This window comes from Eubalaena glacialis, chromosome 2 (assembly GCF_028564815.1).
Source record: "Eubalaena glacialis isolate mEubGla1 chromosome 2, mEubGla1.1.hap2.+ XY, whole genome shotgun sequence".
Taxonomy (NCBI): Eukaryota; Metazoa; Chordata; class Mammalia; order Artiodactyla; family Balaenidae; genus Eubalaena; species Eubalaena glacialis.
In genome coordinates this window covers 8,690,008-8,707,909 of record NC_083717.1, presented here as the reverse complement: position 1 = coordinate 8,707,909, position 17,902 = coordinate 8,690,008, and the positions used below count along the sequence as shown (strand labels likewise).

Genomic DNA, 17,902 nt, shown 5'->3' with positions numbered 1-17,902 from the left:
TTTCACTGATATTTGTTTCTCTTCTATCTCCTGAGTCACTTTCCTTATCAAAAGGTAGTCTAAAATGCTAATGTGAACTATTCAGTTTTTGTTACCTGATTTAATATTTCTACTGCTCTTTTCATTACTTGAAAAATCTTCTAGCTTTTAATATTAATTTATTACAACCTGCTGAATTCTAATCTTATTCAAGCCTGTCCCAAATACTAGAGTTTCTTACGTACTTTTTAAAAACTGGGGTATAATTAACATATAACATTAATTTCAGGTGTACAGCATAATGATTTTATATGATCACAATAATCTAGTTAATATTCATCACCATACAGAGTTACAACAAAAATTTTTTTTCTTGTGATGAGGACTTTTTATTTAGAGATCTACTCTCTGAGTAACTTTGAAATATGCAATACAGTATTATTACCTTTAGTCACCATGCTGTACATTATATCCCTGTGATTTATTTATTTTATAAATAACTGTAGCAGTCTAAAAGTTCACAAATTTGAACACATTCTGAAGCTCTACATTTTTACTCCCCTCCCTCCACGTTTTATTTGTCTGATACCACATTTTACATCTTTTTGTCTTGTGTAGCCCTTAACTAATTATTGTAGTTAGAGTTGTTTTTACTACTTTTGTCTTTTAATCTTCATACTAGCTTTATGAGTGATTAATTCACTACTTTTACTATATATTTACCTTTACCAGTGAGATACATACTTTCATATGTTTTCTTGTTATTAATTAGTGCCGTTTCTTGCCAGCTTAAAGAAGTCCCTTTAACATTTCTTATAAGGCTGGTTTAGTGATGATGAACTCCTTTAGCTTTTGCTTCTCTGGACACTGTTGCTCCTTCAATTCTGAATGATAACTCTTCCGGGTAGAGTGTTCTTGGAAGTTGGTTCTTTTAGCACTTTGAATATATTGTGCCATTCCCTCCTGGTCTGCAAAGTTTCTGCTGAAAAAATCTCCTGATAATCTTATGGGGGAGCGGGGTTCCCTTGTACAAAACAAGCTGCTTTTCTCTTGCTGCTTTTAAGATGCTCTTCTTCTTTAACTTTGGTTTTTTTTTTTTTTTAATTGAAGTATAGTTGTTTTACAGTATTGTGTTAATTTCAGGTATAGAGCATAGTGATTCAGGTTTTTGCAGATTATATTCCATTATAGGTTATTACAAGATATTGGGTATAATTCCCTGTGCTATACAGTATATCCTTCTTGCTTATCTATTTTAAATATAATAGTTTGTATCTGTTACTCCTATACCCCTAATTTGTCCCTCTCTCCTTTCCTTCCCCCCTTGGTAACCACAAGTTTGTTTTCGATATCTGTCTCTTTCTGTTTTGCATATACTTTCATTTGTATTATTTTTTAGTTTCCACATATGGGTGATATCATACAGTATTTGTCTTTCTCTGTCTGACTTATTTCACTAAGCATAATACTCTCCAGGTCCATCCATGTTGTTGCAAATGGCAGAATTTCATTCTTTTTTTATGGCTGAGTAATATTCCTCTGTGTGTGTGTGTGTGTGTGTGTATGTGTATGTGTATGTGTGTCACGTCTTCTTAATCCAGTCGCCTGTTGGGCACTTGGGTTGCTTCCATGTCTTGGCTATCATAAATAGTGCTGGTGTGACCATTGGGGTGCATGTATCTTTTTGAATTTAGTATTTTCATTTTTTCTGGGTATATACCCAGGAGTGGGATTGCTGGATCATGTGGTAGTTCTGTTTTTAGTTTAAGGAACCTGAATACTGTTTTCCGTAGTGGCTATCTCAATTTTCATTCCTACCAACAGTGTATGAGGGTTCCCTTTTCTCCACATCCTCTGCAACTTTTGTAGACTTTTCGATGATTGCCATTCTGACAGGTGTGAGGTGATACCTCATTGTGGTTTTGATTTGCATTTCTCTAATAATTAGTGATGTGGAGCAGCTTTTCATGTGCCTGTTAGCTATCTGCATGTCTTCTTTGGAGAAATGTCTGTTCAGGTCTTCTGACCATTTTTGGATTGGGTTGTTTTTTGATATTGAGTTGTATGAGCTGTTTGTATATTTTGGAGATTAACCCCTTGTGGGTCACATCATTTATAAATATTTTCTCCCATTCAGTAGGTTGTCTTTTTGTTTCTTTGATGGTTTCCTTGCTGTGCAAAAGCTTTCAAGTTTAATCACGTCCCATTTGTTTGGTTTTGCTTTTATTTCTTTTGCCTTAAAGACTGATTAAAGAGAGTATTGCTAAGATTTATGTCAGAGTGCTCCGCCTGTGTTGTATTGTAGGAGTTGTCTTTAACTTTTGACATTTAATTATAATGTGTCTTGGTGTGGGTATGTTTAACTTTTTCAGATACTGCCATACCATTTTCCACAGCAGCTGTACCATTTTACATTTCCAGCAGTGCACTAGGGTTCTGTTTCTCCATATCCTAGCCAAGTTGTTATTTTCTGTTTTCTGTTGATACTATTCATCCTAATGGTTGTGAAGTGGTATCTCTTTGTGGTTTGATTTGCATTTCCTTAATGACTAGTGATGTTGAGCATCTTTTCATTTACGTACTGGCCGTTCGTATGTCATCTGTTAAAGTCCTTTGCCCATTTTAAATCAGGTTGTTTTCTGTTTTGTTAGTTAACTCTAAGAGTTTTATAGTTTTAGCTCTTACATTTAGGTCTTTGATCCATTTTGAGTTAATTTTTGTATGTGGTATATGCCAAGGGTCTAGCTTTAAGGCTTCCATTTTTACCAAGTGGTCACAAACTGGAAGTGAATAGAATATGGAATTTGCTGGTTTGTTAGAAACATAGTGAAATCCTAGGATATGGTTGAGACCCTGGTTTTATACTGTTGACATTTCCAAATGTTTTGGGAGTTCAAAGTATCAATAGTTGCAGTTGTTAGACATTTTCAGTGAACCAGGAAAATGGGTTGGGGACCAGTGGAGACCTGGTCACTTTCACTAGGGCCTCATTAGAAAATTACAGCGTTAATGCCCATTCTTATTTGGATTTGTCACTGGTATGTTTTATTTTTCTGACCATCAGATTACCTATTGTGTGTACATTCTTTTAAATTTAAATATGTTCGTAAGAATTGACTTTGCATGGACAGTGGTGATAGCTGTATAATAAATTGAAATATTATTTGAGCTTCTTTGTGGAGAAAAAAGTGGATTATACTCATTATTAGAGAAGAAATCAGAAGTGAAACATCAGTGAAACTGCACACCAGATGTAACTTTTTACCTTTCCTCAGGGATTGAGGAATGATCTGAAAGCGGCTTTGGATAAGATTGATCAGCAGTACCTGAATGAACTTGTGGGTGGCCAGGAACCTGGAGAGGAGGACACCCAGAATGATTTGAAAGTTCATGAAGAAAACACCACAATTGAAGAGTTAGAGGTGATCCCTCCCGCACCTTCCCTGATTCCCCGTCACGCCTTTCGTTCCCTGCGGCCGATGGCTGAGCTCCTCAGACGGCTCAGTGTGCAGCGCGCTGGCGTCTTGGGTCACCACAAAGGCCCCTCTTCTATTTTGTGCCTTTTGTTCATTCACTCCCTTTTTTCTCATTTCCTATACACATTCCCCTACTTCCTGCCTTCAAAAGTATTCATTCTGATATGTTTGATGTGTATCCTTTGATTTGTTGATGGTCTTGTAGAACCAGTAGTGTTTTGTCTGCATGTGTTTTGGTATATACATACATGATATTTTACTGTGAAATTCTTCATTCTGTTCACTTTTTTTCCACTTAGAACTATGTTAAGTTCCATCCTTGATACCTTATGTACATCTAAACCTTTGATTTTAACTGTTAACATAGCATTTCATACACTGTGGCATTCACTGCCTTTTACTTTTTGTTCGCCATAATGACAGACAGTGAGATTGCTCCCAGCTCCCTGTTACCACAGACAGCTTTGTGGCAAACAATCTTGCACATGACCCCTCTGGAGCAGAAGCAGGATTGCTTCTGGTACATGTTTAACTTGTCTGAGTACTGCCAAATTGCTCTCTGTAATGGGTTTGCCAGTCTCCACCCTCCACCAGCAGTGTGTGAGTGTCTTGTATCCCTGCATCCCTGCCAACACTTGGCAGTATCTTGCTTTCTTATTTTTGCCAGTGTGTCGAATGTGGAGTGATATATGTAATCTTATTTAAAAGTTGTATTATCTAAATATCTAGCATGAGCAAAAATAATATGACTTAGTTTAAAGTTCTTAATGGTTAATAAAACATAGTTATTTTTTCTGTCACCTTTCGTTCCTGGCTCTTAACCCACATTGCATGCTGGAGTGAGATTGTAGTTAAGGAAGATGTCATTTTAATTATACCTCGACCCCCTAAATTTTACTGCAATAATTGGTGTGAGCAACCAGTTCTGGACATTTTTTTCCTTTTTCCTTCGTTTCAAACAACTTTGGAGATAGTCACATACTATACAATTTATCCATTTAATGTGTACAATTCAGTGGTTTTTAGTATATTCACAGGTTGCTACAACCATCATCACAATCTAATTTTAGAGCATTTTGTTCCCCTAAAGAGAAACCTCATGTTCATTAGCAGTCACTCCCTTTACTCCCTCTTTGAGTCATAAAAGATAACATGCTCTCTAAATTTAAATGGCAAATTGTCTTTTTTTTTTTTTTTAATCTATCTAGAAATTCCATCAGGGTTTTAAATCAAAATTGGACCATACGTATATGTAATACGGAGCCATGTTTAGTCTGGTGTTGATAATGTACGTATTCCACTGTTGCTCTTGACTAATGAACAGAAGCATTCTTTTTCTTCAGGCACTGGGAGAGTCTTTAGGAAAAGGTGATGATCATAAAGACATGGACATCATTACCAAATTCCTTAAGGTATGTACTTTTTGGCTAGGAAAGGAGGACACATTTTCTTTAGTTAAGAACTGGTCTTACTTTTTGTTTTTTGGGGTTTTGTTTTTGTTTTTGTTTTTTTTCATTTTCGAATTGTTTAAGAGTTAAAGACTGGAAAGGGAAATCCTCACTAAACATTTCTGCACGTACGGTGTTTATGATATTGCTATGTGCTTGGATATAGAGGTTAAACAAAGAAAATGTATATTTACTTTCTTCATAGCACTTGTAAAGCTGACTTATTAATGTAAATACACTGAAAAGAATCATAGCAGTGGAATGAACAAGAAGTTTTAAGGATTAAAAAAATTTTTTTAAACACTCTGGGAAGGAGTGCAATAAGGGGAAGCTTTTCTGAGAGATGATGACAGTAAGGAATGGAAGGAGGTGGGAAGACGTTGACAGGGAAAAAAGCAAACACTCGAGTAACCTTTCAGAGACTTGCGATTAGCTCATTCATTCTTCCCGGAATTCCTCTCTTCAGTGGTTTAGGTAGAGTATGTGCAAATCCCAGATTCCTTTTAACATTTATTCACAAATTATTTGTGTTCAGAACAAGAGATATAAATGCAAGAAATGCTTTTACTTGTATTTACAGTTTAAATACAACATAATTAGTCATCAAGATTCTCAATCCATTGAGGATTTGGCATGGAATTAGCTAGGGCTTGGTGGGATCTAGCATGAACTAGAATTTCCTCTTTGAGTGACAGCCTCTCCCCTATGTAGGACATGCATAGGTAACACCGCTAGGGGAGTATGGCCTCCTCAGCCTTCAGTGTTTACCTGCCTCTGGGAAGGATGCTCTTTGTGCAGTTTAACTCAGGGGGCACCTGGGTAGTTTTCTGGGGCAGGGTGGGGGCTGGTCATAGTTTCTTTTATTTTTGTTCGTTTTTTCCTTCCTTCTCCTTTGGTCAGGCACTTTAGAGGGAATTTTTAATTGAATTGTGGTCTCTACTGCAAAAATAGAAAGTCCAAATACTACAACATCATCCTTGGAAGATTGATTAAATATCACAGCACATATGGCATTATGGCTGATGAGTCTAGGTAGGTTGAATTTTATGTAATAGAAATACAAGTAAAAGTTTATTTCTGACCATAATTCAAAAAGAGTCATGTACCAAAATGTTCATTGCAGCTCTATTTACAATAGCCAGGACATGGAAGCAACCTAAGTGTCCATCATCAGATGAATGGATAAAGAAGATGTGGCACATATATACAATGGAATATTACTCAGCCATAAAAAGAAACGAAATTGAGTTATTTGTAGTGAGGTGGATGGAGTTAGAGTCTGTCATACTGAGTGAAGTAAGTCAGAAAGAGAAAAACAAATACAGTATGCTAACACATATATATGGAATCTAAGGAAAAAAAAAAGTCATGAAGAACCTAGTGGCAAGATGGGAATAAAGACACAGACCTACTAGAGAATGGACTTGAGGATATGGGGAGGGGGAAGGGTAAACTGTGACAAAGTGAGAGAGTGGCATGGACATATATACACTACCAAACGTAAAATAGATAGCTAGTGGGAAGCAACCGCATAGCACAGGGAGATCAGCTCGGTGCTTTGTGACCACCTAGAGGGGTGGGATAGGGAGGGTGGGAGGGAGGGAGATGCAAGAGGGAAGAGATATGGGAACATATGTATATGTATAACTGATTCACTTTGTTATAAAGCAGAAACTAACACACCATTGTAAAGCAATTATACTCCAATAAAGATGTTAAAAAAAAAAAAAGTTCTGTCAAGCAGTTGCCTGTGAAATTTGATAGCTCTTTCAGGGGAAATGGATCTCATCTGAGCTGGGAGAGGTGTAGAATAGGGAAGTCTGTGACTTGCCAAAGGTACTACATTAAAACATGTGACGCACTAAGCAGAGACAGTTCATTAGTTACGTATCGGTTGATGTTTTAATCAGTCAAGACATTTACTCTAAGGATGAGTGTATACCATTTTGTGCATCAGAGAACTTTTAGACTTACAGAACCACTGGGTGGCATTGTAGTCTAAATTTACCCTTTTTTCCACAGTTTCTTCTTGGTGTTTGGGCTAAGGAGCTGAATGCCAGAGAGGATTATGTGAAGCGCAGCGTACAGGGTAAACTGAACAGTGCTACTCAGAAACAGACCGAGTCCTATCTCAGACCCCTTTTCAGAAAGCTACGGAAAAGGGTGAGGTTTCGCGAAAAATGCTTTTGTTAACTGATTTTTAAAAAATAGAATATATAAAGTTAGAATAAATGCAGTCTGTAACTACACACTGTAGCTTCCAAAATTTAGTTATGCTTTTTTTTCTTTTCCAGAATCTTCCTGCCGATATTAAAGAATCCATAACAGATATCATTAAATTCATGTTGCAGAGGGAATATGTGAAGGTACATTACCATGCTGTGCATCAGAATTATGTTCATGAGCATACCTAGGTTGTGTACATAATATGTTCATCTCGTGTGGGAGTATTTTAATAGAAGATTTAAGAATAAATGTGAAATAGTAGTAAAAAAAAAAACAACTTTCATTTTCTAATATAGTGTCAGCTTTATTGTTAGGCATGAATAATAAAGTTTCAGACCACACTGTATTTTTTAGTCATTTTTAAGGAAGGTGTAAAGATTCTTCACAAACTGGATATAGGCAGCGTTCATTTCATGAATGGGATTGAATTTCAAAGTTTTTAGATTGTTGATGATGGCTTGGAACAAATTTTCCCGTAGAAGCAATGTTACGTAGATTAGTTTCCCAGGCCAGCTATAAAAACCTACTTAATCCATAATATAGCTGAACCATTGTACTAATGATACAGTGGAATTTAACCGCCCTTTATGCTGGTTTCTCTGAGAAAATGTTCTAAGTAAGGCTGCCAGAATTCCTCTCTCCCATTTCAGTACTGCAACAATAGCAAAGCCCAGGAGGGGAGACTCTTCCCTTGCTGCAGTGTCTTTATTCCTGAATGGACTCTGGGACCAGGTGGCAGAGGAGAGAGCTCTGGTGTACTTGTGCTCCTTGGGTAGAGTTTAGAAAGGAGGTGACAGGCCATCAGTCAGTGTGGCGAACAAGAAGAGAAGGGCCTCTTGCACCACTAATGGGATTGGAAGTGCACCCCTGCTCGTGGGCCATCAGCCGAGTTTGAGGGAGGCTTCCAGTGGCTGTGCCTCCCAAGAGAGGAGGAGTGGAGGGTTCCGTGCAGCATCTCCAGTGACAGTTCCAGAGCCTCGATGGGGCTCTGCCTGAAAAGTGGGGATGCGTTGCTTATTCCTGTACTCTGAGTGTCTGTCCTCAGAAGGGACTGTGGGTGATCCTGGGTGACTGGAGGTCTCCTTGATGAGAGCCTCATGCTAATGGGCTAAAATAGTGTTTTTAGTCCCTCTAGATGAGAGCCTGTTGGTTAGTCAAAGAAAGCGTTTCTGCTTTATAGCTATGAGTTTTATTTTTGGATAGTTTCTATGAGTTGCCTGGAGCTTACCAGGGATGATTGCATTGGGATGGATGGATAAGGTCACCATCAGTGCAGAAGGAATTCACGGTACTTGCCTACTAGAGGCGATGCCTTCCCTCTTGATACTTTTCTCATTCTTGTATATGAGAAGCTGGTGAAAGTTTATTTTATATAAAGTACAGAAAGAACTAAAACATAACATTAGGACAGTCTTCTTTGGAAATTTGGAGATCACAAGTATCAGTGATTTAAAAAAGTGTGTATATGCCGTTTTAAAATTCCGTGTATCAGTCTCATAGTTGTTTGATTTTTAAATGAAGATCTCTTTGAGGCCTGGCTGTGTAAGCCTCTCTGAAACCGTTGGGGTCTTTTAGAGTTTACTTGCTTTCTGTTTTGTCCCCCACCCCAGCCCAGGTAACCAGGCTTGGTTTAGAAAAAGAGCCAATTTTCTTCAGTGCTTTCTCTCTTCTCATTTTGTCGCTTTTAAGGTTCTTGGCAGGTGGGAGGTTTGGGGGGCCAAAGTGAAATGATCTCATCCTTCAGCTATTTGGCTCGAGGGCCAGTATTTAATCTCTGTTTACACATCTGCTATGGGCCCGATGTGATGGTCCCAGCACACAGAGCCCGCACTGCTTTCAGAGGTCTGCACTGCTGTGTGGGGAGTAGTTGTAGTTTCAGGTTGGTTTATGAAAAACTAGTTAGCCTCTGTCTTCTCTGTGACCACCTAGGGAGAAGACTAGGTCTAACGGAAACTCAGACTAGAGTTTTTGTCAGTGCATCAAATTACCTGCCTGGTAATTCCAGATCTGAAATGTATTAACTTCCAGTGCACCAGGGCTGCAAAGGAATGTTTTGTCTTTTTACTCACTGGGTTAGCGTTGGTTTCTGTTTTTCCACAGACATTTGTGGTCCTGGGTAAGCACGTCAGTCACCCCATATTTTAATTTCTTTTGTTCGAATAATGGGAATGGTAATATTTTCAACACGCCCAAGAGATGGATGAAAATTTCATCACGAAGGGCTGTGAAATACTAAATGAAAATTTGGACCAGCGGAATATTTCTGCTTTCCTGATCTCTTCTTCAACTCTCTTTTTAGGCTAATGATGCTTATCTTCAGATGGCCATTGGAAATGCCCCTTGGCCCATTGGTGTCACTATGGTGGGCATCCATGCCAGAACTGGTAGGGAAAAGATTTTTTCCAAGCACGTGGCACATGTTTTAAATGATGAGACGCAGCGGAAATATATTCAGGTAAGCAGTTTGGAGGGCAAAGTGCTCTGGAGGTTAACATTCCCCGGTTCTCAAACTAAGTTTTGAGAGGAGGAGAATTATAGTGATAGGATATAGCATAATAGGATGCAAGTCCACTCTTTATGTAAGTAGTACTTGTATTTAAGACACCTTCCACTGTACTATAAAATAGAAAACTTTTAGGTTTCGTATATGATGTAAGACAGGGTGAAGTGTTGTGCTTTAATTACATCAGTAGTGAAATAAAACTATTGCTGTTCGCTTTGGGAGTTTACTAAAGAATGACGAATTTAGAGTATTTTGCAATAATTCACATTTTGTTACTTTCAAGGTAGATTAGCATCTAGGCTAAAAAGGTATGAACGGTAAAAATTTGGCTAGTAAATATTTTTAAATAGTTTATAACAACACTTCGGTACACAAATAGATTTAAAGTATTTATAGTTTATTTTCTTAAAGGTATACCTGCCTCACATAAACCTGGTTACACTGCTATTGGGTTAAACTTTTCTTTTTAGTGGGAAAAAACCCTCAACTGTAATCTAGCATTTGCCAAGGTGTCAAAAATCCCAGGTTGTGTCTGTATAATGACTTTTGCTGGATGTTAACTCTAAAGCTTGAAGATGAAACTCTGAAAGTTTATTTAAAGTGCAAGATTCACTTAAAATGCCGAAAATGCTTTCAGAAATTGTGCCAGACAGCAGTCACTATCATGTTCATGGATTATCTTTTTATTTCATTTCAATTCCAAGTGCTAAAGGTTATTTTGTGTCATGCTTTGTACCTTATTCATACATATTAGCATTTTAAAATATGATTTCAACCTGACCCCCTAATGTGAACTGTAGAACTTATAGAGTTCAAATATACTTGTGGAAATTCAAAACATTTCCATTTTCTTAATAACCACCATTGACCGTATCGAAGGCAAAAAGCTTTTAGTTGGGAAAAAAAAAAGTGGTTTGGCTTTAACAATAGAAAACAGCTGCCAGTGATTAAATTTGCTAATTGTGTTCAGCTATACCATGGCCAAAGCTATAGTGTGTATAAGAGTTCATATAATTAGATAAATTGTCTTAAAGACAGCATCTTCTTTAGACAATGGTATGATTACCATCATCTTATAAACTGATTTTTCTGTTTAAAAATATGCCTAGTATTTTAAAGACTTCTGGTTTATTTTGGAAGCTATACAGGACCTATCCTCCCTCCAGTTTTCTTCCTTTTTAACTCTTCTCTTCCCATAAAAATGTTTTTCCCCCTTTTTCCCAAGGTGATTGGGGAAAATTGGCAAACGTACTGTATCTGAACTTTAGGAAGGTGTTTGACCTAAATCCAATAATATTCTTGTGTACAGATGTAAATATGATAAAATAATCAGGTGGACTCAGCTTGTTGAGTGAGAGAAGCCATGCATACTAAATAATGGATCCGTGTCTGTTTGGGTGCATGCTAGGGACATGCCATGGGGCTCTTAGTGACCTCAGTACTGTGCTATTCAACAATTTTTTTTTTTTTTAAATGAAAGCTTCTTTATTTATTTATTTATTCATTTTTGGCTGTGTTGGGTCTTCGTTTCTGTGCGTGGGCTTTCTCTAGCTGCGGCAAGCGGGGGCCACTCTTCATCGCGGTGCGCGGGCCTCTCAGTATCGCGGCCTCTCTTGTTGCGGAGCACAGGCTCCAGACGCGCAGGCTCAGTAGTTGCGGCGCACGGGCTTAGTTGCTCCGTGGCATGTGGGATCTTCCCAGACCAGGGCTCGAACCCGTGTCCCCTGCATTGGCAGGCAGATTCTCAACCACTGCGCCACCAGGGAAGCCCTATTTTTAGTTTTTTAAGGAACCTCCATACTGTTCTCCATAGTGGCTGTATCAATTTACATTCCCACCAACAGTGCAAGAGGGTTCCTTTTCTCCACACGCTCTCCAGCATTTATTGTTTGTAGATTTTTTGATGATGGCCGTTCTGACCGGTGTGAGGTGATATCTCATTGTGGTTTTGATTTGCATTTCTCTAATGATTAGTGATGTTGAGCATCCTTTCATGTGTTTGTTAGCAATCTGTATATCTTCTTTGGAGAAATGTCTATTTAGGTCTTCTGCCCATTTTTGGATTGGGTTGTTTGCTTTTTTGATATTGAGCTGCATGAGCTGCTTGTATATTTTGGAGATTAATCCTTTGTCAGTTGCTTCGTTTGCAAATATTTCCTCCCATTCTGAGGGTTGTCTTTTTGTCTGTTTATGGTTTCCTTTGCTGTGCAAAAGCTTTCAAGTTTCATTAGGTCCCATTTGTTTATTTTTGATTTTATTTCCATTTCTCTAGGAGGTCGGTCAAAAAGGATCTTGCTGTGATTTAGGTCATAGAGTGTTCTGCCTACGTTTTCCTCTAAGAGTTTTATAGTGTCTGGCCTTACATTTAGGTCTTTAATCCATTTTGAGTTTATTTTTGTGTATGTTGTTAGGGAGTGTTCTAATTTCATTCTTTTACATGTAGCTGTCCAGTTTTCCTAACACCACTTATTGAAGAGGCTGTCTTTTCTCCATTGTATATTCTTGCCTCCTTTATCAAAGATAAGGTGACCATATGTGCGTGGGTTTATCTCTGGGCTTTCTATCCTGTTCCATTGATCTATATTTCTGTTTTTGTGCCAGTACCATACTTTCTTGATTACTGTAGCTTTGTAATATAGTCTGAAGTCCGGGAGCCTGGTTCCTCCAGCTCTGTTTTTCGTTCTCAAAATTGCTTTGGCTATTCGGGGTCTTTTGTGTTTCCATACAAATTGTGAAATTTTTTGTTCTAGTTCTGTGAAAAATGCCCTTGGTAGTTTGATAGGGATTGCATTGAATCTGTAGATTGCTTTGGGTAGTATAGTCATTTTCACAAGGTTGATTCTTCCAATCCAGGAACATGGTATATCTCTCCATCTGTTTGTATCATCTTTAATTTCTTTCGTTAGTGTCTTATAGTTTTCTGCATACAGGTCTTTTGTCTCCTTAGGTAGTTTATTCCTAGGTATTTTATTCTTTTTGTTGCAATGATAAATGGGAGTGTTTCCCTAACTTCTCTTTCAGATTTTTCATCATTAGTGTATAGGAATGCAAGAGATTTCTGTGCTTAATTTTGTATCCTGCTACTTTACCAAATTCATTGATTAGCTCTAGTAGTTTTCTGGTAGCATCTTTAGGATTCTCTATGTATAGTATCATGTCATCTGCAAACAGTGACAGTTTTACTTCTTTTCCGGTTTGGATTCCTTTTATTTCTTTTTCTTCTCTGATTGCTGTGGCTAAAACTTCCAAAACTATGTTGAATAAATTTTTTCTTTTTAAATTGAGATATAATAAACCTTAGTAAACAGTGGAGCCTGTAAAGTGTACTAATCTTAATTGTACAGCTCAATGATTCTTCATATAGTTGTGATATTTATCAAGACATAAATTGAGGTCTGGATCATAGGAGATTTCAAGCAGCACCCCTGAAGTTTCCCTCATTCCTTTTCCCAGCTAATTCCTCCTCCCATCAGAAATAACCATGGTTTTGACATGTGTCATTATTGGTTAATTTTGCCAGTTCTTGGACATCATTTAAATGAAATCTTGCAATATATAATTATTTTTTTTATGTAGAAATATTGGTGAGAAGTAACTTTTCTGAAATATGGTAAAAAACAATTCAGGGGGCTCTTTACTGTAACATGATTTCATCTTTGGGTTTTATGCAAACCTCTATAGAATTTAAACTGTGAAAGTTGTTTGAAGTGTTTTCTTTCTCACAAAAATTAAACACACCACAGGGAGGGTTTGCTCACCATGTAGATCAAAGAGAAGTTGTATAGCTTATTGGCTAGCCTCAAATCTAGGGTGAGATGGAAATTGTTGGTAGGAACTTCAAGGACTTTGGTTGGTCTGCCAAATGCAGATGTAGCCTTTGGCCCAGATTTGGGTAAAGCTTCTTCTACACAGATTAAAGGAAGTTCTTGATTATTTAGAGTCTTTATAATTCAGTCATTTCAAGACATCTCTTGAAAAGGTTCATATCTTGGGTGTTCCTTACTTGTTGGTAAAGAAGAGCAGGAAGAAAAGCTGAAATTGACATCACACGGTGATTTGTCCTCCAGATCCCCTCCATCCTTCCTCACCTTGTTCTGTGCCCTGGAAACCTGGCTTTTATGAACAACATGGACAGGCTCCCTTGCCCTCTGACTTCTGAACGGGGCAGGCGATGAGAGGGACTGGAAGGCATTTTGTAGGTGGGAGAAGAACGAGTTTGGGGTGTTTATTTCCCTGGCTTCCTCCCTGTAGAGTCACTACACCCTTCCACCCAAGGCCACAGCCGTCTCCATACAGTTAGTTACCCTCTCTGGGTTTCTGGTAACCACTCTTCTCCCTTGCCCCCTTAGAAAACAGGCTAGCCACAGCTTTGCAGTGTTGCCAGCTCATGGGTCCCGGTCTTGCCCATGCCTTTGTAAAGTCCTTGGGACTACTACCGTCAGATCACCCAGTTTGAGTATGCCCTTTGTTTCCTGTGGATACCCTCCCTGATTCCTACAGATTAGTCTGTCTGCGTGCTGGGTTACAACACAGGTTTCTTTGGGGATTAGAAGATTAAGGAGTAATATTCATTCCAGATAATTTTTCTCAAGCTTTCACTGTTCCAAAAGGCAAAATGTCCCATAATCTTCTCTGGCAAGTTGTGTTCAATAACCTTAAGTTTGTAAATTCCCTGGTAAAAACATCATCCAGCATTTTATGTCAGATATTTATATCCGCATTTCAGATTTTGGCATATTTCACTGGTACTAGAATTTGTCAAATTTAGTTGTTCATGGAACATTTGTAAATTTATAATATGTTCGTGAATTGCCGAAAATGGTATAACAGAAACATTACTGCAGTGAGTGATCACAACTTGATCCATGTGTTGTATGCACATGTCATGGTTAGCTGGTAAACACTCCCTATGCATCAGATTATATGTCACACATTTGTGGGTCAAGTGGCCTTATGCTACCTCCTGGCATTCTTGGCTCTGATAAACCATTTCTTAAAGGCAAGTTGTTTTGGTAGCAAACTGTTTACCCATTTAGTAACTTCCTGGCATATTAAAACAAATTTTTAGAGGAAAATAGTGCTATCATTTCTCTTTCACATACATTACCTTTTAATATTACAGAACACCATTGTTGGGTAGAAGCACATTGTGGGGAATGCTGGTCTAAACTGTGCCACGTTTCTTTTTAGCTGGCAGCTAAGTAGACATTTAACTTGGGGTGTTAACTCTTATATTTCTCAACCACATGCTTAAAAAAAAAAAAAAGTCAGATCACCCTGCAGTGTGAAGGCCTTGTCGTCAAATAAATAAAATCTTCGCTCAAATTGGTCATTTGGCATACATTTTTACCTAACTTCATTAAGTACGTGAGTGCTGTTTTCAAAATGGAATTATCACTTGTAATTTGTTCCTTTCTGTGAAGTGATGAACCTTTGAACTGGAAATAATGTTCTTTTATATATCAAATATTCAGACAAGTAAAAATTGAGAGCAGCTCTCTATTTCTTACCATACACTCCAGAAGAAGATTTAGTCCCAAACTATTAGTTTTCTTTAATTTTCCACTAAGTCCTACAGATCCTGAATATTTTAATACATTTAATACTTGCATTGGGACTCTTCATTAGAAGCAGCATGAGATTGCTTTCATCTGCCATCATCCCAAGTAGCTAGATCCAGATCAGGTATTAAAAAGTCTAGAATGAGTAATTCACATCAACTCAATTTTAATCATATACTTGTAAGAAAAGAATTCCTGTGGACACTTCTTGAAGGCTTGGCCTTTTTATGCATGGCTATGAATGTTAGTTGATATTGTAGAAATTAACTTTTCATCATTAAGTACACATTTTTTGAAAATCACATTTCGAGTCAAATATGTATTCCTTTAGTCTGAAGTTAGGATTAATTAGTAACTCAAATATCTCATGGTAATTCCTTCCTTTATTAGAACCTTGGCAGTTTGTTGACAGAGTTTAAATAGCTGCATGGAAAATGTTCTCAACTTATCCCTGTTCTTCATGTTCCTAGGCTGCACCACTAAACGCATCTGTGCTTTCGTTTTCAAGACTTTGTTCTTACAGGGTACACTAGTGACAGGAACAGAAATAATTGATAAAATGTCTTCCTTATACTTCAGTAAGGAGATTACTTAAAAACAAAAAAAGTCTTCCTCAAGTCCTATTAACTAATGATAGTTTATAAAATAAAAGGCAAACCTAGCTAAAAGGGTATGATTGTAATTTGGTTTGGTTTTAAAAAGCATTTGTTTTCTGCAATCATAAAAAATTGCTGTTTTTTGAGTTGATGCAGGTTGATTGTTTTAATGGTTCATTGATTTATCTGGATATAAACAACTCTCTCCAGGATTTGTGTCCTGTATCACATACTGTGATACACCAAACTGTATATGTAATTGATATTTTTATGCCTTATCTAGAATATGCTGTAATGCTTGCAATTAGGTTGTTTAAAAATTGTGGTGAAATATTAACCATTTAAAGAAAATCTTTATTCAGCTCTACCATCTTAACCATTTTTAAGTGTACAGTTCATCAGTTAGACTTTTAAAAAAATTTATTTATTTATTTATTTATATATTTATTTTTGGCTGTGTTGGGTCTTCGTTTCTGTGTGAGGGCTTTCTCTAGTTGCGGCAAGCGGGGGCCACTCTTCATCGCGGTACGCGGGCCTCTCACTGTCGCGGCCTCTCTTGCTGCGGAGCACAGGCTCCAGTCGCGCAGGCTCAGTAATTGTGGCTCACGGGCCTAGTTGCTCCGCGGCCTGTGGGATCTTCCCAGACCAGGGCTCGAACCCGTGTCCCCTGCATTGGCAGGCAGATTCTCAACCACTGCACCACCAGGGAAGCCCCACATCAGTTAGACTTTTAAGTGCAGAATGTTTTCCTAGAAGCAATATTGATTTTAAAAAAAAATCAGTTTTAGTTAAGTATTGTATGGGGAGAAAGTCATTAAGGAGCCATTAATGAGGACTCTGTAGAATCTGGAAAGGCTCAAGACATGGGACTTTTAGGTACTTTTAAAAGACCGGACCAGGGACTTCCCTGGCGGTCCAGTAAGACTCCACCTTCCAATGCAGGGGGTGCAGATTTGATCCTTGGTTGGGGAGTTAAGATTCCACATGCCTCGTGGCCAAAAAAACCAAAACATAAAACAGAAGCAATATTGTAGCAAATTCAATAAAGACTTTAAAAACTGGTCCACATCAAAAAAATCTTTAAAAAAAAAAAAAAGACTGGACCATGGGATGGGATTGAAAATGAAGGAGTGGTTGAGTATTACGATAAGTAGTCCAGAGGTTCCTTCTACCCTGTGCAAGTGGGCCCTCCTGCCTTTCTCCCTTATAGCAGAAAACAGGTTAACTTTCTGAGGGATTTGTAGCCTCAGGCAGGGTGAGATGCCCTACTCAAAACAGGCAACTCAAGTGAGGGTCTGTGTGTTGACAGATGAGACCTCTGGTTCCTTTTCTCCACTGGTCCCTCTGATGCTGGCAGCCAGGCTGTTATCCCACCTCAGGAAACAGGAGGGTTCTTCTCTGTGAACTGACCCAACAGAAAAGATGTACAGTTACTAACAATTAGTATTCTGCTAATGAAAAAACTAACTTGCTGCCATATTGTTCTAAAATGAAGTTCCATTGATGAGCCCTGCCCATTCGGTGAGTTTCCTTTAGCTCCTTATTGCCTTACTCATAAATATGCATGTTCACCTAGGATCATCAGACATTCAGGGAAAGTTTCCAACATGAAAGACAGAGACCAAAACACATGGGAAAAACGGAGTTGAGAGAAACTGAATTATAGCATAGTGAACAGAAAAAACCCCTTTGATTAAAAAATTAATATCCTTAGATAAGGTTGTAACTATGAAATAACAATGGCTACAAAAAAAGTCAGAATTAAAACAAGCTTTCAGAAGTTAAACATTATAGCAGAAATTTATAAATTAGGTAAAAGGGTTATAAGATAAAGTTGAAGAAATCTCAGAACTATGAAAGATACGAGAACAAAAGAGTCAATTTATAAGGTCTGCAACTATTCAAATTCCAGAGAAATTGGAGGGTAGGAAATAAAGAATTAATGCAGGAAAAATTCCCAGAGCTGAAGGACATGCATTTCTAGAATGAAAAAAGAGCTCACTGAATTCATAGCAAATGAATAGGAAGGATCTCACATCAAGGCTCAATATAATGAAATATTGAAGGCCAAGGATAAAGAGATTTTCGGTGCTTCTGGAGAAAAGAAACAGGT

General features: G+C 37.9%; 1 protein-coding gene across 2 annotated transcripts in view; it reads left to right on the top strand.

Annotated features, from left to right (window-relative positions):
* The window catches only part of PRPF18 (pre-mRNA processing factor 18), a 46,782-nt gene that overhangs the window by 21,265 nt on the left and 7,615 nt on the right, over positions 1 to 17,902 (top strand). For both annotated transcript variants that reach the window (XM_061181571.1, XM_061181572.1), the window contains 5 exons: positions 3,255 to 3,401; positions 4,799 to 4,867; positions 6,926 to 7,066; positions 7,198 to 7,269; positions 9,429 to 9,584. In XM_061181571.1, the coding sequence (XP_061037554.1) occupies positions 3,255 to 3,401; positions 4,799 to 4,867; positions 6,926 to 7,066; positions 7,198 to 7,269; positions 9,429 to 9,584 (585 nt within the window). The remainder of the gene's footprint in view (positions 1 to 3,254; positions 3,402 to 4,798; positions 4,868 to 6,925; positions 7,067 to 7,197; positions 7,270 to 9,428; positions 9,585 to 17,902) is intronic.